Below are 22,586 nucleotides of genomic sequence, written 5' to 3' on the forward strand. Positions count from 1 at the left end.
ATATGTTCTATCTTAATGACAGAGATGATGTCATTGAAAATACTTCACAATTTAAAAAAAAAACAGTGACTAGTGTCTTAAGTGTCCTAGGAAACAGATTTACAAAACGGGACTAACCTTCAATTAAATAATTAGCTAATCTAAATCTAATTTATTCCCAGATTATTTTAAATGAATGTTAATAAAGTGGTCTAGCTACCTACCTTTTGTGTCTTTTTCATGTCCACATACGCTCTTGCATGTTCCTCGCTTGCTTCCAGTTTGTCTTTTTTCCCCTTGTTTTTTTGTCTGGTACCACCAGTTAATTTGATTTCCCAAGCCCTGCTACATTCCTGGCCTTAATCTGCAGTCAGACCTACACCCTAAGGGGCCAAATACTACCTTGAGATGTGTGCTCATAACTCAAATTTCCATGCAAATCTCCCATTGACATCAATCAATGAATGATTATATGCAGAAATTCAAGTTACACACGTGTTTCTCAAAGTACAGTAGTATTCTGCCCTTAATCCCTGGATGCCTCATCCCTCTGAACAAACTTCTCTTGGCTCGTTTTTACAATTTTTTTGTTGTTTAATTTGTTGTGGATAATTTTTTGGGACTTTCTTTTAGTCAAGTCTCTATAGCCAGCGTCTGATATGGTAATTCATATTTTTTTTGTCAAGTCTCTATAGCCAGCGTCTGATATGGTAATTCATATTTTTTTTGTCAAGTCTCTATAGCCAGCGTCTGTTTTGGTAATTTATATATTTTTTTAGTCAAGTCTCTATAGCCAGCATCTGATATTATAATTCATATTTTTTTTTGTCAAGTCTCTATAGCCAGTGTCTGTTTTGGTAATATATTCTCTTCTCCTTTCTTCTGCATTCTGAAGGATGTGTATTTCTGTTTCATGTGATTCATATTCTTATCTCTCAGTCCTACTGTCCTAGTATATTCCCCTTTTTCATACCTTTTCATATACAAATATGAATAGAATTTATCTGTGATATTCACATAAAGACCCAATTCTATAACGTCAACAAGATACAATATGATAAATAAGAAATGTAATAAGATACACAATGTTCGATTTATTTCAAAATCGTGTGCAGGTATGTGAGAAGTTGTTAGTATAAATGACTTGCGTCTACATCTTCAAACCAATACGTTTGGTACCATATGTGATGGAAGTGACCATTGCAATAACAGCTTAAAGAAATGCCCTTCTTAACCCCATCCTGAGTTTTATCTCACGATGAAGAGTTTATCTCACAATCCTGCGGGTACTATCCTGTAGCAGGGATACTGTCTGATTGAATGTTACCCCCCCCTGTGGAGACAACATGAATCTTACTAAAGATAAGCTCTTTCCTGAATTGTAGAATGTAGCAATCGCATCATAATCTCCAACAAAGGAAATTGTCATTATTTTTTATCTGTTAGTGGAAAGCCAGAATGCTCTCTGCTCTGTGATTTTTTTATCCTGAGCTGTCCTTCAGGCCTTACATAGGACGGACTGTACAGTCTAAAGGGCTTTAGTACTGTCAACTGTTCACATAACAATGGACTCCTGTTCATCAAAGAACATGTACTGTAGAAACCAGGGAGAATGATGTGTTGTTTGGTAAATAAACAGTGGGCTGGCTGTGTGTGTGTTGTCTACACGGAAACCGACTTTTTCAGGTCTTTAAAAAAAAAAAAATCTGTCAGATCCAACGTATGATTTTAATTTTATTTTCAGAGTCAAGAAAGAAGGTGAAACATCCGTCAGCAGTCTAGCAGCTTTTAGCAAACCATAGTTTAAATCTTATGACTATTCCTGGATCTTATTCCCTATAGGCACATCGTGGTCTGTGGTCATATTACCCTTGAAAGTGTGTCCAACTTCCTAAAAGACTTCCTACACAAGGACAGGGATGATGTCAATGTAGAAATTGTTTTTCTCCATAAGTAAGTGTACCATGTTTTTTCCTTACACTTTTACGTGCCAGTTTCCCGGACCCAGATTAAACCTAGTCCTGGACTAAAAACCATAAAAAACGATTGAAAGTCCATTGAAAGTGTGTTTTATTCCAGGACTATAGGTTTAATCTGAGTCTGGGAAAATGGCCCAAAGACTCATAACAATACTGAGTGTTTCAGAGAAGGAAAGGTGATAGCAGCTCCCAAAAATGACCTCAACAACCTTTAGGGAGCTGCTACCACCTTTCCTTGTTTTGGAATACTCAGACTCTACAATGACTATATCCTGATAAGCACCCAGATCCATGGAAACCGTATGGAAACCGTTGGTAGAGTCAACCCGTTGCATCATTAGAATAAATTACACTTACAATTACTACACAATGAATTGCAATTTGACTTGCTGAGGAGGAGACCTCACTCAGACCCCTAACATTAACACAGGTCTCCTGTCTGTCTCAGTACACAACCTAATCTTGAGATGGAGGCCTTGGTTAACATTAACACACTCTACTTTCTATCCCAGTATTTCCCCTAATCTTGAGCTGGAAGCCTTGTTTAAACGGCACTTCACCCAGGTGGAGTTCTACCAGGGATCTGTTCTCAACCCACACGACCTGGCCAGAGTCAAGGTAACCGGCCTGTTTCAATGAATATGAACCTACCTGACTCATTCCTTACAGCTGCTAGCAGAGCAAACGGCCTCAACAGTGCATCTCCAACCAACTCTTCATGAACTATACCAGGTCCTTATTGTATAAGTCAATTTGGTCACTCTTACACTACGGTTACCTTTATGAAGAGTTACACTACGGTTACCTTTATAAAGAGTTACAAAATCGGTTACCTTTATGAAGAGTTACAAATCGGTTACTTTTATAACAGCCAGGTAAATCATTGAGATTGATAAAGGGTAAATAAATAGGATAAATACCACAAGAACATAGTAGAAGTTGTTAGAAGTTAGAAATGAAACGCTCTGTGACGTATGATAGCTACTGTTCATAGCTCTGACTGAATGTAGTTGTGATCTCGTTGATTCTGCTGTGGTGTCTTCAGAGGGAGCACAAGGGTGGTTGGTATCTGTCTAATGTCCTGAGTCTCTCTGCTTCTCAGATGGCTCCCTTTTCCCCTTACATTTGACCAGAGCCTTATGGCCCATTGGATGCCATTTGGGACTCAGAATCTGTCTGTATAGAGTCAGTTCTTAAACTAGTCTCTCTGTCATCCCTCAGATAGATTCAGGTCTTATCTAGTCTCTCTGTCATCACTCAGATTCAGGTCTTATCTAGTCTCTCTGTCATCCCTCAGATAGATTCAGGTCTTATCTAGTCTCTCTGTCATCACTCAGATTCAGGTCTTATCTAGTCTCTCTGTCATCCCTCAGATCTATTCAGTTCTTAAACTAGTCTCTCTGTCATCCCTCAGATAGATTCAGGTCTTATCTAGTCTCTCTGTCATCACTCAGATAGATTCAGATCTTAATCTAGTCTCTCTGTCATCCCTCAGATAGATTCAGGTCTTATCTAGTGTCTCTGTCATCACTCAGATAGATTCAGGTCTTATCTAGTGTCTCTGTCATCACTCAGATAGATTAGGGTCTTATCTAGTCTCTCTGTCATCCCTCAGATAGTCAGGTCTTATTTAGTCTCTCTGTCATCCCTCAGATATATTCAGGTCTTATCTAGTCTCTCTGTCATCCCTCAGATAGTCAGGTCTTAATCTAGTCTCTCTGTCATCCCTCAGATAGATTTAGGTCTTATCTAGTTCTCTGTCATCCCTCAGATAGATTTAGGTCTTATCTAGTCTCTCTGTCATCCCTCAGAAAGCCAGGTTTTATCTAGTCTCTCTGTCATCCCTCAGATAGATTCAGGTCTTATCTCTGTCATCCCTCAGATAGTCAGGTCTTATTTAGTCTCTCTGTCATCCCTCAGAAAGCCAGGTTTTATCTCTCTGTCATCCCTCACATAGATTCAGTTCTTAATATAGTCTCTCTGTCATCCCTCAGATAGATTCAGGTCTTAATCTAGTTTCTCTGTCATCCCTCAGATAGTCAGGTCTTATCTAGTCTCTCTGTCATCCCTCAGATAGTCAGGTCTTATCTAGTCTCTCTGTCATCCCTCAGATAGATTCAGGTCTTATCTAGTTCTCTGTCATCCCTCAGATAGTCAGGTCTTATCTAGTCGCTCTGTCATCCCTCAGATAGTCAGGTCTTATCTAGTCTCTCTGTCATCACTCAGAAAGCCAGGTTTTATCTCTCTGTCATCCCTCACATAGATGCAGTTCTTAATCTAGTCTCGCTGTCATCCCTCAGATAGATTCAGGTCTTAATCTAGTCTCTCTGTCATCCCTCACATAGATTCAGTTCTTAATCTAGTCTCTCTGTCATCCCTCAGATAGTCAGGTCTTATCTAGTCTCTCTGTCATCCCTCCGATAGTCAGGTCTTATCTAGTTCTCTGTCATCCCTCCGATAGTCAGGTCTTATCTAGTTCTCTGTCATCACTCAGAAAGCCAGGTCTTATCTAGTCTCTCTGTCATCACTCAGATAGCCAGGTCTTATCTAGTCTCTCTGTCATCACTTAGATAGATTCAGGTCTTATCTAGCCTCTCTGTCATCCCTCAGATAGATTCAGGTCTTATCTAGTCTCTCTGTCATCCCTCAGATAGTCAGGTCTTATCTAGTCTCTCTGTCATCCCTCAGATAGTCAGGTCTTATCTAGTCTCTCTGTCATCCCTCAGATAGATTCAGGTCTTATCTAGTCTCTCTGTCATCCCTCAGATAGTCAGGTCTTATCTAGGGTTCTGTCATCCCTCAGATAGAGTCAGGTCTTATCTAGTCTCTCTGTCATCCCTCAGATAGAGTCAGCAGATGCCTGTTTGATCCTAGCTAATAAATACTGTGCAGACCCTGATGCTGAGGATGCTTCCAACATCATGAGGTACAGAGACAACTTTATCAACCTATTGTGTTGTACAAATATACATTGCAAAGAAATTGTTGATTTACAAAACACATTGCATTTACTATCCTATTGAAACATGACTAGAGGAATACAATTATGCTTGAGAGCATGTGAATACAGTTGAAGTGGGAAGTTTACATACACCTTAGCCAAATACATTTAAACTCAGTTTTTCACAATTCCTGACATTTAATCCTAGCAAAAATCTTAGGTCAGTTAGGATCGCCACTTTATTTTAAGAATGTGAAATGTCAGAATAATAGTAGAGAGAATTATTTATTTCAGCTTTAATTTCTTTCAGCACGTCTCCCGGGTGGCGCAGTGGTCTAGGGCACTGCATCGCAGTGCTAGCTGCGCCACCAGAGTCTCTGGGTTTGCGCCCAGGCTGGGCTGGGTTCACGCCCAGGCTGGGCTGGGTTCGCGCCCAGGCTCTGTCGCAGCCGGCCGCAACCGGGAGATCCGTGGGGCGACGCACAATTGGCATAGCGTCGTCCGGGTTAGGGAGGGTTTGGCCGGTAGGGAGGGTTTGGCCGGTAGGGATATCCTTGTCTCAGTATGTAAAAATGTAATAAAATGTATGCACTCTACTGTAAGTCGCTCTGGATAAGAGCGTCTGCTCTTGGCCGGTAGGGATATCCTTGTCTCAGTATGTTAAAAAAAAGAAAAAGAAAAAGAAAATTATAAAATGTATGCACTCTACTGTAAGTCGCTCTGGATAAGAGCGTCTGCTAAATGACTAAATTTTTTTAAAAAAAGCACATTCCCAGTGGGTCAGATGTTTACATACACTCAATTAGTATTTGGTAGCATTGCCTTTAAATTGTTTAACTTGGGTCAAATGTTTCGGGTAGCCTTCCACAAGCTTTCCACAACAAGTTGGGTGAATTTTGGCCCATTTCTCCTGACAGAGCTGGTGTAACTGAGTCAGGTTTGTAGGCCTCCTTGCTCGCACACGCTTTTTCAATTCTGCCCACACATTTTATATAGGATTGAGGGCAGGGCTTTGTGATGGCCACTCCAATACCTTGACTTTGTTGTCCTTAAGCCATTTTGCCTCAACTTTGGAAGTATGCTTGGGGTCATTGTCCATTTGGAAGACCCATTTGCGACCAAGCTTAAACTTCCTGACTGATGTTTTGAGATGTTGCTTCAATATATCCACGTAATTTTCCTTCCTCATGATGCCTTCTATTTTGTGAACTGCACCAGTCCCTCCTTCAGCAAAGCACCCCCACAACATGATGCTGCCACCCCTGTGCTTCACGGTTGGGATGGTGTTCTTCGGCTTGCAAGCCTCCCCCTTTTTCCTCCAAACATAACATGGTCATTATGGCCAAACAGTTCTATTTTTGTTTCATCAGACCAGAGGACATTTCTCCAGAAAGTACGGTCTTTGTTCCCATGTGCAGTTGCAAACTGTAGTCTGGCTTTTTTATGGCGGTTTTGGAGCAGTGGGTTCTTCCTTGCTGAGCGGCCTTTCAGGTTATGTTGATATTGGACGCATTTTACTGTGGATATAGATACTTTTGAACCTGTTTCCTCCAGCATATTCACAAGGTCCTTTGCTGTTTTTCTGGGATTGATTTGCACTGTCTCTCTACGAGACAGAACGCGTCTCCTTCCTGAGCGGTATGACGGCTGCATGGTCCCATGGTGTTTATACTTGCATACTATTGTTTGTACAGATGAACGTCGTACCTTCAGGTGTTTGGAAATTGCTCCCAAGGACTCAAATAATGTCAATTAGCCTAACAGAAGCTTCTAAAGCCATGACATAATTTTCTGGAATTTTCCAAGCTGTTTAAAGGCACAGTCAACTTAGTGTATGTAAACTTCTGACCCACTGGAATCTGTCTGTAAACAATTGTTGGAACTTGTGTCATGCACAAAGTAGATGTCCTAACCGACTTGCCAAAACTATAGTTTGTTAACAAGAAATTTGTGGAGTGTTTGAAAAACGAGTTTTAATGACTCCAACCTAAGTGTATGTAAATTTACGACTTCAGCTCTATGTATTCTTGAGTAATGCATTGATAATAGATAATGTACCAAAAATAATTGACTGTTATAACTGACTGCCATACAATATGCCAATGTCAACTCTCAAGTTCCCTAAGCAAGAAAACTGTTACTACCGAGTCCAAGATTCTGTAGACTTACATTGTTTCTTCTAACAATACCCCAGGGTGATTTCCATCAAGAACTACCACCCGAAGATCAGAATCATTACCCAGATGTTGCAGTACCACAACAAGGTGTGTACAGTACAACCCCTTCAGAGTGCTACTTACTACACCGTGTCATTAAACTCCAGCGGAGGCTGAGAACATCTCTACTGCTCTTCTTCCTGCACCTCAATTATATATTTTAGGGTTGTAAAAATTCAGGTAACTTTCACAAAATTCCCAGGTTTTTCCAGATTCCCGGAATCAGAATGGATTGAGAGGACATTTGGAATCCTCCAACCAGGATTGCTACAAAACCTGGGAATTTTGGGACAATTACCAACATTTTGGAACCCTAATGTCTTTCCTGCGTGTCCCCAGGCCCACCTTTTGAACATTCCCAGTTGGAACTGGAAGGAGGGTGACGATGCCATTTGCCTTGCTGAGCTGAAGCTTGGCTTCATCGCACAGAGCTGTCTGGCTCAGGGCCTCTCCACCATGCTGGCCAACCTCTTCTCCATGAGGTCCTTTATCAAGGTACATGTTGGGGAGACCTGAACAGACTGTAATCCTTAGGTCGCTGGTTCAAATCCGTCTCGAATGACCAGGAAGAGCTGGAGATTATTCCACTTTTCCACAGGCTTTTGTACAGCATTGTTCTTCATCCTTTGGTCACACTTTGTCTGTAGGTGCCTAGGTCTTAGTGAAGACTAATGAAGGGAATTTTCAGACTATTCCATATTCTGCCTGTATTTGTATTTTCAGAATACTTGTTTTATATTTAAGATAACACCATAGATGTACCTACACTTACAGGGTTATTTGCTTTATGGTCACTTTGTTAACTTTTTGTGCGAGTTAAATAAAATATGTTCTTGATAACATACTGTACCTTTGCAAGCCATGTTTTATCCATTATTGTTTCAGATTGAAGAGGACACGTGGCAGAAGTATTACCTGGAAGGAGTAGCCAATGAAATGTATACTGAGTACCTGTCTAGTGCCTTTGTGGGCTTATCCTTCCCCACCATTTGTGAGTAAGTATGACACTGTTTTCTGAAGTACCTACTATATCAATTATATTCAATCACCATCACCCACCTTTCTCTTTCTTTCTCTCTATACCACTGTCTGTCTCTCTCTCTCCATCGTTCCCTCTCGACATTCCTCTCTCTCTCTCTCTCTCTCTCTCTCTCTCTCTCTCTCTCTCTCTCTCTCTCTCGCCATTTCTTCCTCTCTCTCTCTCTCTCTCTCGCCATTTCTCTCTCTCTCTCTCTCTCTCTCTCTCTCTCTCTCTCTCTCTCTCTCTCTCTCTCTCTCTCTCTCTCTCTCTCTCTCTCTCTCTCTCTCTCTCTCTCTCTCTCTCTCTCTCTCTCTCTCGCTATTTCTCTCACTCTCTCTCTCTCATATTGATATACATATTGATGTTTTTGAATGCTCCTCTCCAGACTCTGCTATGTGAAGCTAAAGCTGCTACTGATCGCTATCGAGTACAAGTCTGATATACGGGAAAGCAGGTACAGTTCAAATCAAATGTATTTATAAATCCCTTCTTACATCAGCTGATGTCATAAAGTCCTATACAGAAACCCAGCCTAAAACCCCAAACAGCAAGCATTACATATGTAGAAGCACGGTGGCTAGGAAAAACTCCCTAGAAAGACAGGAACCTAGGAAGAAACCTAGAGAGGAACCAGGCTCTGAGGGGTGGCCAGTCCTCTTCTGGCTGTGCCTGGTGGAGATTATAACAGTATGTACATGGCTATTATTAAGTCCAGATCGTTCTTCAAGATGTTCAAAAGTCCATAGATAATCGCACCTCAGTGGTCAGCACCTCTGTGGTCAGCACCTCAGTGGTCAGCACCTCTGTGGTCAGCACCTCTGTGGTCAGCACCTCAGTGGTCAGCACCTCTGTGGTCAGCACCTCAGTGGTCAGCACCTCTGTGGTCAGCACCTCTGTGGTCAGCACCTCAGTGGTCAGCACCTCAGTGGTCAGCACCTCAGGAGTAAATGTCATTTGGCTCTTCATAGCTGAGCATTCAGAGGTCGAGACACTCCTACTTGTGTATTATACATTGCCAATTGTACATCTTGATGTTGAACAAGACACATGCAGCCCTATACAGGTTATCAATTTGCCAAGTGTTAACATTTGTGAATTATGACAGAATGTTTCTGTCATAATGTCACAATGCTGCTACTCTCTTTCCAACAAGCCACAGCCATGCATGACACATACAGTGCCTTGCAAAAGTATTCAGACCCCTTGGATTCACATTTTATTGTGTTACAAAGTGGTATTAAAATGTATTTAATTGTCATTCTTTTGGTGAACGATCTTCACATCATACTCTGCAACTTCTTCAAGCTCTGTCAAGATGTTGGGGATCATGGCTAGACAGCAATTTTCAAGTCTTGCAATACATTTAAATCAAGCAGATTTAAGTCAAAACTCTAACTTGGCCACTCAGGAACATTCACTGTCTTCTTGGTAAGCAACTCCAGTGTAGATTTGGCCTTGTGTTGTAGGTTATTGTCCTGCTGAAAGGGGAAATCCTCTCCCAGTGACTGGTATAAAGCAGAGCGATTGGACAAGGACATCCCGGCCCGGCCAAACCCAGACGACGCTGGGCCAATTGTGCGGCGCCTCGTGGGTTTTCATCTAGGATTTTGCCTGTGCTTAGCTCCATCCCGTTTCTTTTTATCCTGAAAAACTCCCCAGTATTGCCTATGTCAAGCATACCCATACCATGATGCAGCCACCACCATGCTTGAACATAAGGAGGCAGTTACACAGTGATGTGTAGTTGTTGTTTTTTAGTACTTTTACAGTCTTGTCTCATCGTTGCAACTCCCGTACGGACTCGGGAGAGGCGAAGGTCAAGAGCCATGCGTCCTCCGAAACACGACATGGCCAAGCCGCACTGCTTCTTGACACACTGCTCGCTTAACCCGGAAGCCAGCCGCACCAATGTGTTGGAGGAAATACTGTCCAACTGGCGACCGTGTCAGCGTGCATGCGCCCGGCAGGAGAGAGCGTGCATGTCAGCGTGCATGCGCCCGTCGCTAGAGAGCGATGGGACAAGGACATCCCGGGCCGGCCAAACCCAGACGACGCTGGGCCAATTGTGTGCCGGGTCTCCCGGTCACGGCCGGCTGCAACACGGCCCGGGATCGAACCCGCATCTGTAGTAACGCCTCTAGCACTACGATGCAGTGCCTTAGACCGCTGCACCACTCGGGAGGCCACTATGTTGGAATGGCCCCAAATTTAAGGCTTTGTATTTAGGCCAAAAAGGTGTATTCCTTTGCCGTGATTTTTGTTGTTGTTGCAGTATTACTTTAGTACCTTATTGCATATAATATGCATGTTTTGGAATATTTTTATTCTGTATATTTGTCTTCTTCTTTTCACTCTGTCATTTAGGTCATTATTGTGGAGTCACTACAATGTTGTTGATCCATCCTCAGTTTTCTCCCATCAAAGCCTTTGAACTCTGTAGCTGTTTTAAAATCACCAATGGCTTCATGGTGACATCCCTGAGCAGTTTCCTTCCTGTCCTGCAGCTCAGTTCAGAAGGATGACTGCATCTTTGATGTATCTGGGTGGTTTAATATATCATCCACAACATGATTATTAACTTGACCATCCTTAAAGAGATATTCAATGTCTGATTGGTTATTGTTACCCATCTACCAATCACTGCCCTTCTTTATGAGGCGTTCGAAAGCTCCCTGGTATTTGTGGTTGAATCTGTCCTTCAATTCAATACAATGAAATGCAATACTTGACTGAGGGACAGGGCCCTTACAGATGTAGGGTTAGTCATTCATAAATCATGTCTACCCCTATTATTTCAAACAGAGTCCATGTAACATATTATGTGATTTGTCACAGTTCTGGGGTGACCAGGCTAATATACAGGTATGGTTGTTCTCAAACTGGTCTGGGGTGACCAGGCTAGTATACAGGTATGGTTGTTCTCAAACTGGTCTGGGGTGACCAGGCTAATATACAGGTATGGTTGTTCTCAAACTGGTCTGGGGTGACCAGGCTAATATACAGGTATGGTTGTTTTCAAACTGGTCTGGGGTGACCAGGCTAATATACAGGTATGGTTGTTCTCAAACTGGTCTGGGGTGACCAGGCTAATATACAGGTATGGTTGTTCTCAAACTGGTCTGGGGTGACCAGGCTAATATACAGGTATGGTTGTTCTCAAACTGGTCTGGGGTGACCAGGCTAATATACAGGTATGGTTGTTTTCAAACTGGTCTGGGGTGACCAGGCTAATATACAGGTATGGTTGTTCTCAAACTGGTCTGGGGTGACCAGGCTAATATACAGGTATGGTTGTTCTCAAACTGGTCTGGGGTGACCAGGCTAATATACAGGTATGGTTGTTCTCAAACTGGTCTGGGGTGACCAGTACCTTAGCTCTAATGTTGTTCTCTCTAAGACACCTGACCTTACCTGAATGTTCATTCTCATCCTTGACAGATGGAGGTTCTATATATTAATCATAATCAATCATTACATCATTACAAATTCCCATTGGATGATGCGGTCAATTTCATAATAGCGGTGACAACATTTGTTTTACAGTGATTCTCATGAGCTACGTTACAGTCACCAACCTCTGTTTGTCCACACCACATAGTGGTCTTGTCTAAGTGTGTACCATTCCTCGTCATTAGAGCATTAGGATACTAACTGTCTGTAACAGAATGATTCTCCTCATTGACGACAATTTTTTTTTGTATTTACAACAGCACTCTCATCAACCCTGGGAACCATGTGAAGATGCAGGAAGGAACCTTGGGGTTCTTTATCGCCAGCGATGCCAAAGAAGTTAAGAGGTAGGTACTTGTGCCTTCGGGAAGTATTCAGACCCCTTGACTTTTTCCACATTTTGTTACATTACAGCCTTATTCTAAAATTGATTAAATCAAAAATGTCCTCAGCAATCTATATGCAATACCCCATAATGACATCACAATACCCCATAATGACATCACAATACCCCATAATGACATCACAATACCCCATAATGACAACGTGAAAACAGGATTTTAGATTTGTTTGCAAATGTATCAAAAACTTTACATTAAGTATTCATAGCTTTGCTATGAGCTCAGGTGCTTCCTCTTTCCATTGATCACCCTTGAGTTGTTTCTAACTTGATTGGGGTCCGCCTGTGTTAAATTCAATTGATTGGACATGATTTGGAAAGGCACACACACGCCTGTCTATATAAGGTAAAAGAGAAAAAACCAAGCCATGAGGTCGAAGGAACTGTCCGTAGAGCTCTGAGACAGGATTGTGTTGGGGCACAGATCTGGGGAAGGGTACCAAAAAATGTCTGCAGCATTGAAGGTCCACAAGAACACAGTGGCCTCCATCATTCTTAAATGGAAGAAGTTTGGAACCACCAAGACTCTTCCTAGAGCTGTCTGTCTGGCCAATCTGAGCAATTGGGGGAGAAGGGCCTTGGTCAGGGAGGTGACCAAGAACCCGATGGTCATTCTGACAGAGCTCTAGAGTTTCTCTGTGGAGATGGGAGGACCTTCCAGAAGCACTCCACCAATCAGGCCTTTATGGTAGAGTGGCCAGAAGGAAGCCACTTCTCAGTAAAAGGCACATGACAGCCCGCTTAGAGTTTGCCAAAAGGCACCTAAAGGACTCTCAGACCATGAGAAACACGATTCTCTGGTCTGATGAAACCAAGATTGAACTCTTTGGCCTGAATGTGTGCCAAGTGTCACGTCTGGAGGAAACCTGGCGCCATCCCTACGGTGAAGCTTGGTGGTGGCAGCATCATGCTGTAGGGACATTTTTTAGTGGCAAGGAGACTAGTCAGGATTGAGGGAAAGATGAACGGAGCAAAGTACAGAGAGATCCTTGATGAAAACCTGCTCCAGAGCGCTCAGGACCTCAGACTGGGGCGAAGGTTCACCTTCCAATAGGACAACGACCCTAAGCACACAGCCAAGACAACGCAGGAGTGGCTTCAGGACAAGTCTCTGAATGTCCTTGAGTGGCCCAGCCAGAGCCCGGACTTGAATCCAATCGAAGGTCTCCAGAGAGACCTGAAAATAGCTGTGCAGCAAAGTTCCCATCCAACCTGACAGAGCTTGAGAGGATCTGCAGAGAAGAATGGGAAAAACTCCGCAAATACAGGTGTGCCAAGCTTGTAGTGTCATACCCAAGAAGACTCGAGGCTCTGAATACTTATGTAAATGTGATATTTCATTTTTTTTTTTTACACATATCAAACATTTCTAAAAACCTATTTTGCTTTGTCATTATGGGGTATTGTGTGTAGATTGATAAGGGAAAAAACGATTTAATCAATTTTAGAATAAGGTTGTAACGTAACAAAATGTGGAAAAAGTCAAAGGGTCTGAATACTTTCCCGAATGCGCTGTATGTGAACGTATTTAATTGTTCTCTGTAGAAAAGACTCAGAAAGCCTCCAAATAGAGTTTGACATCAAATGATGTTAAATTAGTCTTGGATTTACTGATGGTTGGATACTAAAATATGTCTGGGGTGCTTTCACAGGGCACTCTTCTACTGCAAAGCTTGCCACGATGACATCACAGATCCCAAAAGGATAAAGAAATGTGGATGCAAACGATGTAAGTATTTACTGTTCTTTAAAAACAATATTTATTGAGTGTTTTAATGCACGATATTTTAACACAGTGTATACTATACATGTACTATACTATACGTGTACTGTACTTTACTATATGTGTACTATGCATGTACTCTGCAATAGTATATGTGTACTATACCATACTATACATATACTATGCTATACATGTACTATACTATATTGTACTATATGTGTACTATACTATACTATATGTGCACTCTACAATACTATATGTGTACTATACTAACTGTATACTATACTATAAGTGTGCTATACTATACGTGTACTCTACAATACTATATGCGTACTATACTAAATGTATACTATGCAATATGTGTCTTACACTATACATATACTATACTATATGTGTACTATACTATATGTGTACTATACTATGTGTATACTATATTATAGATGAGTGTTGACAGGAATTTGTTTACAGTCTAGGTTTAAGCAGAGCTAACATTAGCATAAACATTGTAGTGTCGTTGTCTGTGTCCCAAATGGAGCCGTATTCCCTTTACAGTGCACTACCTTGGGGCATCGGTCAAAAGACGTGTAGTATATAGGGAAAAGAGGGTGTCATTAGGGACGCAGACATTGTTCCGACATGACCTTTCATAGCCACTAAACCAGTTAAGTCCTTTATTATTAATTGACAGGATAAAACCAGTTAACCTCTGCATCTGGAATGTCCGTAGGATTACTTTAAAGGGGAAAATCTGCAGTTTTTATATCCATTTTTAGATTAAGATTGAAATTCATGATATATAGACCCGTTGATTCTTGAAGAATATAACTTATAGATAGATGCCTCATGAGCTTAGTTCAACTGACGTACCCCATCAGAAACCAAAATATAAAACTTGTTTTATTCCTTTGTTTGTAAATAATGTAAATATTTATAGCCTCAAAATATCATTATAACGATCATGTAGATATCACGGATGGTCAGTCCTTGTATCCATAGCTTTGTTCATGAATTTGAGAGTAGTTACATTTCTCCAGCCGTATCCATCAACTGGTTACCAAACCTGTGGCAGGGTGGGCCACTTTGTTATTGTTCGAACTGCAGAATGCCCCCTTTAAACAAGCAGTGAGTGCACCAATAACTGTCTACAGAAACATTTAATTTTCCATCTATGTTCCAAGGTTGGGTTTCAAATGGGCCCACATGGTCCTGGTCATAAGTAGTGCACTATATAAACCATAGGGAACCATTTGGAACATAGTACACTTATTCATATTTAATGTAGCAGTGAATGTGATGTTCTGATTTAAGAGCAAGAGGATAAAGCAGCATATACCCTGGTCCCAGATCTGTCATGTTTTGGCGTGACAATGATTATAGGAGTTGGTAAAACAGTACAAACAGATCTGGGACCAGTCTCAACAGCATTGAAAAAACAGTTTTGATCTGTCTAACGTCTGTGTTACGTTTCTCCTTTGGTGATTTCAAACAGGCTTATTCAACGGTGTGCCTAGACTGAAGACGCTTGTCTTGTCTTTATATGTTATGTCCATACCTATTGACCCTAACTCTTGATTTGTTCTCTTTCTGCTGCCTTGGAACATTAAACAATGTATTAACGGTTCACTTATAGTGATCTATTGTGAGTGATATGGGTACCCTACCGTTCCCCTCCGTAGTACAGTCTACTGCCTTGAATTAGATCTGTTATTGTTGAAATTACTGTCCATGTCGCATGTGGCGAAGGTCAATACTGCTGCCTGCCTCCGTTCTTCATATATCATGTGGCGAAGGTCAATACTGCTGCCTGCCTGCCTCCGTTCTTCATATATTATGTGGCGAAGGTCAATACTGCTGCCTGCCTCCGTTCTTCATATATCATGTGGCGAAGATCAATACTGCTGCCTGCCTGTGTCCTTTCGTCATATATTATGTGGCGAAGGTCAATAATGCTGCCTGCCTGCGTCCTTTCTTCATATATCATGTGGCGAAGGTCAATACTGCTACCTGCATGCGTTCTTCATTCATATCCCATTTGCACGCTTTACTCTCTGGTCAAGGAGAACATTGAACGCAATCAAAAAACTAAGATAGAATGTACCACCCATATCTCTGGACTCAATTTCACTTGAAACAGTTACTGCAGACTACCACCAGATGTCCTCCTAACACTTCAACAATCTGGATGAGGTTAGAATGAGTCAATGGTTAGAACTCAGAAATGCTCAAACTAAATCAAAAGATACTGTGAAAGCAGCAAACATTATTGGATATTGAATATTGGATATTGACTTAGTTATTGGCCTTTATACAACGTCCTGAATGGTGATTGGTTAAAACCACATTCCAGCCGGTGTCTATTCCACAAGTTACCACCGGCTAAATCTATGACGTTAAAATGCCTATTTACTCTGTTCCATCTGACTGAGCAATCCACTGTCTCATCAGCCCAGCCAGGCAATTTATAAACTTGATCTCCACTCCAAAGCATCTAGACATAATCTCACATTTCTTTTAGACTAACATTTAGTTTTCAACAGCAGAGATTTGTTTAAACATTGTTGTCTGTATCTGTGACATTTGCAACATTGTTTCAATATTCAAATTCGATCTCCAGCTGTCATATAGTAATGAACGTGTCGGGACGAGACCGACAGACAGACAGGCAACATTTCTCAGCCAATCAAAATCATGAATCAGCTGGAATAATTTTTTTGGATACATACAAAGAAATGTCAATAGAAAACAGGTCAAAGGAAAGGAAGTTCAGCTAGTTTAGAATCTTTCCAGCTTCAGTTTGATTGTGTTAGCTGTGTTGTTGACTAGCTCCTCTGAACAACAGTGTCCTGACGAGTGAGCACATTTTCTACGCCATCGCGCCTCACTAGCCCGTTTTTACGGATGTATCCAAATAAACGTCACTAGAAAACAGCTTAAACAAATGCAAATGCAGCTACTTTTGCTGCAGTGAGTGATCTTTGCTGCAGAGAGTGATCTTTGCTGCAGTGAGTGATCTTTGCTGCAGTGAGTGATCTTTGCTGCAGTGAGTGATCTTTGCTGTAGTGAGTGATCTTTGCTGCAGAGAGTGATCTTTGCTGCAGTGAGTGATCTTTGCTGCAGTGAGTGATCTTTGCTGCAGTGAGTGATATTTGGACTTTGGTCAAGTGATTGTGATAGATGGGCACACTTTTACTTTATGAATCCCAAAAAGTGAGGACTACTTTACATACAGCACTTTGAGTCAAACCCGTCCCATTGCAGCCAGGAGACCGGGGTCCAGTCCCACGCTCTTACATGTGTACTGTATGAGGCTCAACATCTCATCCTGCGGCTACATCATGTGAACTTCTCTGTGGACGGATGCCAACATGAGAAAGATATACCTAGCATCATAGTGTAACATTGACATTTCACAGTGCAGCTTTGCTTGGGTTACTAAATGCTTACAGAGCATGTTCATCACATAACCAGCTAAATGTTTTATTTAAACATTTACATGCTGACCACACTGCCCGCATCACGTGCATGAGCGTTGCAAAAATAAATGTACACATACATGTTATTCAATCATTGCACCCACACTGCTCGTGCGCGTCAACGGGCGTCTGTGTAGCCAGGTGCTAAAATAGAACTTGGTTCTATTTGTGACGCCTGACGAGCTGCAAGTCCCTCCTCTCCCATCTCCTCATTGGTTTTTAGGAGCATATACCCACGTGGGTGATTGACAGATGAACTGAGGTCCACACTCCAGTCCAGTTGGTGGTGGTAATGCACCTTAAAGTTGGTTGCCAACCGCCATATAAAGTCCACAGAAGAAGAAGAAGCCTGAAGGAGGAGAGATTACTAGAAACTAACTAAATTTATCCTTTTATCTGTGGATTAATTGTCGGAGTAGAGGACCTTGTGCGTTTCAGCTAAAATAACAACCCAATGTTTATATCCCAGGACAAATAAGCTAGCAACAGCAAGCTAGCAAGCTAAATTGCCATAAATGTTTAATGCTTTTCAACCTGTCCCAATATTAATACAGTTGGTTCCGAGTTCGTTTTGATATTTCAACCTGCGTGTCCTGATCGCGTCTGGTGTGGGTGGACAAAATTAACATATGCTCGATGGCGCAGATGGACGTACGCGCACGAGCAGTCTGGTCAGCAGGCTGCATATTATACCATGTGATATATCTGTGGTGTAACTCTGATATTATATAATGTGATTTAACTGTGGTGTAACTGTGATATTATATAATGTGATTTAACTGTGGTGTAACTGGGATACGGTGGATCAGTACCAGAGGTATGATGCAGAGTAACCCAGTCACTCACCTATTAGATGGGTACATTAACCCAGTCACTCACCTATTAGATGGGTACAGTAACCCAGTCACTCACCTATTAGATGGGTACATTAACCCAGTCACTCACCTATTAGATGGGTACATTAACCCAGTCACTCACCTATCAGATGGGTACATTAACCCAGTCACTCACCTATTAGATGGGTACAGTAACCCAGTCACTCATCCATCAGATGGGTACATTAACCCAGTCACTCCCCTATCAGATGGGTACAGTAACCCAGTCACTCACCTATCAGATGGGTACAGTAACCCAGTCACTCACCCATCAGATGGGTACATTAACCCAGTCACTCACCTATTAGATGGGTACATTAACCCAGTCACTCACCTATTAGATGGGTACATTAACCCAGTCACTCACCTATTAGATGGGTACATTAATCCAGTCACTCACCTATTAGATGGGTACAATAACCCAGTCACTCCCCTATCAGATGGGTACAATAACCCAGTCACTCCCCTATCAGATGGGTACATTAACCCAGTCACTCACCTATCAGATGGGTACATTAACCCAGTCACTCACCTATCAGATGGGTACATTAACCCAGTCACTCACCTATCAGATGGGTACATTAACTCAGTCACTCACCTATCAGATGGGTACATTAACTCAGTCACTCACCTATCAGATGGGTACAATAACCCAGTCACTCACCTATCAGATGGGTACAATAACCCAGTCACTCCCCTATCAGATGGGTACATTAACCCAGTCACTCACCTATCAGATGGGTACATTAACCCAGTCACTCACCTATCAGATGGGTACATTAACCCAGTCACTCACCTATCAGATGGGTACATTAACTCAGTCACTCACCTATTAGATGGGTACAATAACCCAGTCACTCCCCTATCAGATGGGTACAATAACCCAGTCACTCCCCTATCAGATGGGTACATTAACCCAGTCACTCACCTATCAGATGGGTACATTAACCCAGTCACTCACCTATCAGATGGGTACATTAACCCAGTCACTCACCTATCAGATGGGTACATTAACTCAGTCACTATCAGATGGGTGCATTAACCCAGTCACTATCAGATGGGTACAGTAACCCAGTCATTCACCTATCGTATCAGATACACAGTCAAGCAGTGTTCCTGACGGTCTATTTAACCTGCTGAGGACATATATCATCCTTAACTCCTCCCCCTTTTACCCCCCCACACACACACACAGTCACCTTTGACCCTTTGATATTGACGTCCTCTAGTCTCAGACGACAGCTCTACTGACTGAAGGTCCTCTTTTTGTGTGCATACGAACACAAGTTTAGCATCAGTGAATATTTTCAAACTAAAGCGCACGTTGGGATTCAGCTACATTGGTCAGTCTCAGATTGTAGAATAGAAGTTGCACTCGTCAGTGACGTGGTAGTTAGGGTCTGACTCGGCACCTGTTCCTTTGTGTTAGCGCCCCTTCCATGTCCCCCTAGGTGATCCCCTCCCAAGTCTCTCCCAACCCCCCCCCCCTCACTAGGTTACAGGATAACCTTGTCTTGCCATTAACCCACTGCCTTTCCTCCCCTTCCTCTCATCCTTCCATCTCTCCAACCGCCCCAATGACCGTAGCCAAGATGTCGGTCTACAAGAGAATGACGCTGGCATGTTGTTTTGATTGCGGCCGTTCAGAGCGTGACTGCTCTCGCATGTCAGCCAATGTGCATCACCATAGTAACGCGAAGGACACCCTTCAACAGCGTGGCTTCCCTCTCTCTCCTGTCTCTCTTAATGATCGCTCGACCACTTTACGTGCCTGTAAGTTGTCAACGTGACACACACAGCGTGTGTCATCCATGTGTGTGTGTGTGTGTGTGTCTGTGTGTGTGTGTGTTTGTGTGTGCATGACCATGCAGTACAAAGTCTTTTGGTTTGTGTGTTTTCTGTGTCGTTTAGAATGCATTAATAGTCTACATATGTGAGTTTTGTTTAGCGACTGCCGTGATTGTTGATGTTGTCGATTGATGTTGGAGATGAAGTGTTAATGATGACGTTGGTTATCTTGTCGTGTCTTTGTCCTGCTACTAGTTGTCTTCTAGAGCATGCTATGTTGGTCTGGAATGTGTTTTAATGCTGTTTTGGTTATCCTTTAGTAAGTGACACATTATTTACCGTTTTATAGTTGGTTATTTAGTTGGTTTAAGGTTAGAAGAAATACTGTTTATTGACCAAATTCTATATTTCTGCTAATGTTACAGTGTTTTGTTAGTGGACAAAATACCAATTCTGCTCGGCTTTATTATTTGTAATGTTTATAATCTAATATTATTGTAGTAGGGTTTCATACTACTGTAGCCTATATGTTACCAACCGTAGGACGTTTACATTTGTTTACTAGTGACCTGGATCACGCTCGCTCAAATACAGTAGATGCTTTCAGATTCAAGGGGCTGTAAGACAACACAATTTGCCAAGAAACAAGTCCCTACAGACAGAAATACAGACATGGAGCCGAGGGGGGCTCTAGTCTCCGATAACTAAAGCATTTTATATCTCTCTGAGTGTGTCAGAGCATGACGTCATCGACCCACACTAGTGTATGTTGTGTAGCATGGGAAGAGCAGAATATGCAATGTGTTGTTACATGTTACTTTGAAATATAAAGTCAGTCCACATTTGTTAAATAAGCAAACTTTATTTATTTTAAAATCAAAAGCAGATCTGCAGCACATAGTCTAGTCTCTGGGGCTGTCCTCTCCCCCCGAGGCGCAGCATGTCTTCCAGACAGGGCTGTTGTGGATGTGACTAGCTGACTTGCCGTAGTCTGGCTGCATGGCTAAGTTAGCAGAGAATGCTCTAGAGTCGCTGTCTACACGGCGTGCGGAACGCTGAGAGCAGGGCCTCATGCGGGTTGACATGAAAATTATGTTTGCATTTTCATTTTGGGAGTGTTACCAGTTGTCATGAAACTCAGGGTGACAGTTCCTAACCCCTAGGCCGCCCAGAGCCCCTCCCTCCTCCCCTCCTCCCCTCCCCCTCTCTCGCTCACTCTCATTCCATCTCTCTCTCCATTTCTCTCTCTCTCTCTCTCGCTCTATCTCTCCCCCTATCTCTCTCTCGCTCTTCTTCGGGTGGCAGGTAGCCTAGTGGTTAAACGCGTTGGGCCAGTAACCAAAAGGTTGCTGGTTAGACTCCCCGAGGCGGCCAGGTGAAAAAAATCTGCCATTCCTCCCTTGAGCAATGCAGTTTACCGTCAACAACTGCTCCTTGGGTGCTGTGGACGTCGATTAAGGCAGTCCCCCCCACACCACTCTGATTCAGAGGGGTTAAATGTGGAAGACACTTTTCGGTTCACTGAATTTCAGAACTGACTAGGTGTCCCTCTGTTCATTCTCTTGTTGTGGGACAGATGCTAGCCTGTTAGTTCTGTGCCGGCCAATCGCAGGCGACAGATGCCAGGACCAGCATGCTCCCTGGTTGAACATGTCCTCTCACTGTCCTGCCATTAGCTAAAAAACCTGACCTTTATGTGGTACTCTACAGGGGTCCAATGGGTAAGGTATTGTTGAATATGTTGGACTCTACAGGGGTCCAATAGGTAAGGTATTGTTGAATATGTTGGACTCTACAGGGGTCCAAAAGCTGACTTACAGAAAGTAAAACGTGGAATCTGGGATACTCTTTTTCATGGGGAGTAGGGAAAACCTTTCCTTTATAAATGTACTGTTCTATAGGTCTCAGTCACGATGTATGAAGTACTGTATGTGTCAGTAACAATAAGGTTTATCATTTTAAGTTAACCATTCATAATTTCAGCTCCCTGATCAAGGAAGTATCACAGTCTGACTTCAGTATTAAACCTTTGTCCAAGGAGGGGGTGTGGGGGTGGGGGGGCATCTCCTAACGTCTTGGGGATCTGGAAACATTTTGAATACTGAAGTCAATCTGATGAGATCTGGCTGAGCTGACGGCATCACCGCACGTCATTGAAACATCCTTATTTTTTACTAACCAATTGTTATTTTCCATTGCTTGGTTCCATTTTGTCTTCGAGGCACACCTCAGTTCAGAAGTGCCTTAAAGAGATTGAACCCAACAGCAGCTTGACAAACTGACATTATAACCTTCCGTTATAACCTGTATTATCAGGCTATATCATTTGCTCTCATTGCAACAACCCTGTAACTTGTCATTGTCTTTGCATCTTTCTCAGCAAAAAATAACTATAACGGATATATCAAATCAAGTAAGTTTTGATTTCCATGTATGTTTTTTTGTTATTAAATTTGTTTCTTATATGTCGTTAACCCTCCTCTCAGTCCCCTGTCCATTCCCTGCCTCCATCTTTCTGACTGTGTCTATCTAACTCTCCATATTTTCCTGTTTGCTCGTCAGCAGGTTTGGGGTCATTTCAGTTAAATAATTATTTCAGGAAGTAAACTGAATTTCCAATTCCAGTTTTCCTTCATTTCTATGAGAGTTTCTGTTTACTTCCTGAATTGACAGAATTTAAATATAATTGACCTCAACCCAGCTCGCCAGTTGCTGTGTTTCACTGCTCAATAATCCGACAT

At 42.3% G+C, this 22,586-nt stretch overlaps 1 protein-coding gene across 12 annotated transcripts in view; it reads left to right on the top strand.

Annotated features, from left to right (window-relative positions):
• Positions 1-22,586, top strand: part of LOC139580351 (calcium-activated potassium channel subunit alpha-1a-like) — a 264,274-nt gene that overhangs the window by 199,257 nt on the left and 42,431 nt on the right. For 7 of the 12 annotated variants that reach the window (XM_071408931.1, XM_071408930.1, XM_071408928.1 and 4 more), the window contains 9 exons: positions 1,822-1,932; positions 2,471-2,576; positions 4,802-4,884; positions 7,094-7,163; positions 7,455-7,610; positions 8,001-8,110; positions 8,522-8,590; positions 11,847-11,933; positions 13,639-13,715. In XM_071408931.1, coding sequence (XP_071265032.1) covers positions 1,822-1,932; positions 2,471-2,576; positions 4,802-4,884; positions 7,094-7,163; positions 7,455-7,610; positions 8,001-8,110; positions 8,522-8,590; positions 11,847-11,933; positions 13,639-13,715 — 869 coding nt within the window. Of the gene's footprint in view, positions 1-1,821; positions 1,933-2,470; positions 2,577-4,801; positions 4,885-7,093; positions 7,164-7,454; positions 7,611-8,000; positions 8,111-8,521; positions 8,591-11,846; positions 11,934-13,638; positions 13,716-19,644; positions 19,831-22,225; positions 22,259-22,586 lie in introns of all 12 variants that reach the window. The other 5 variants (XM_071408920.1, XM_071408924.1, XM_071408922.1 and 2 more) reach the window with 2 other exon arrangements.

The sequence above is a fragment of the Salvelinus alpinus genome, chromosome 7, assembly GCF_045679555.1.
Source record: "Salvelinus alpinus chromosome 7, SLU_Salpinus.1, whole genome shotgun sequence".
Lineage (NCBI taxonomy): Eukaryota > Metazoa > Chordata > Actinopteri > Salmoniformes > Salmonidae > Salvelinus > Salvelinus alpinus.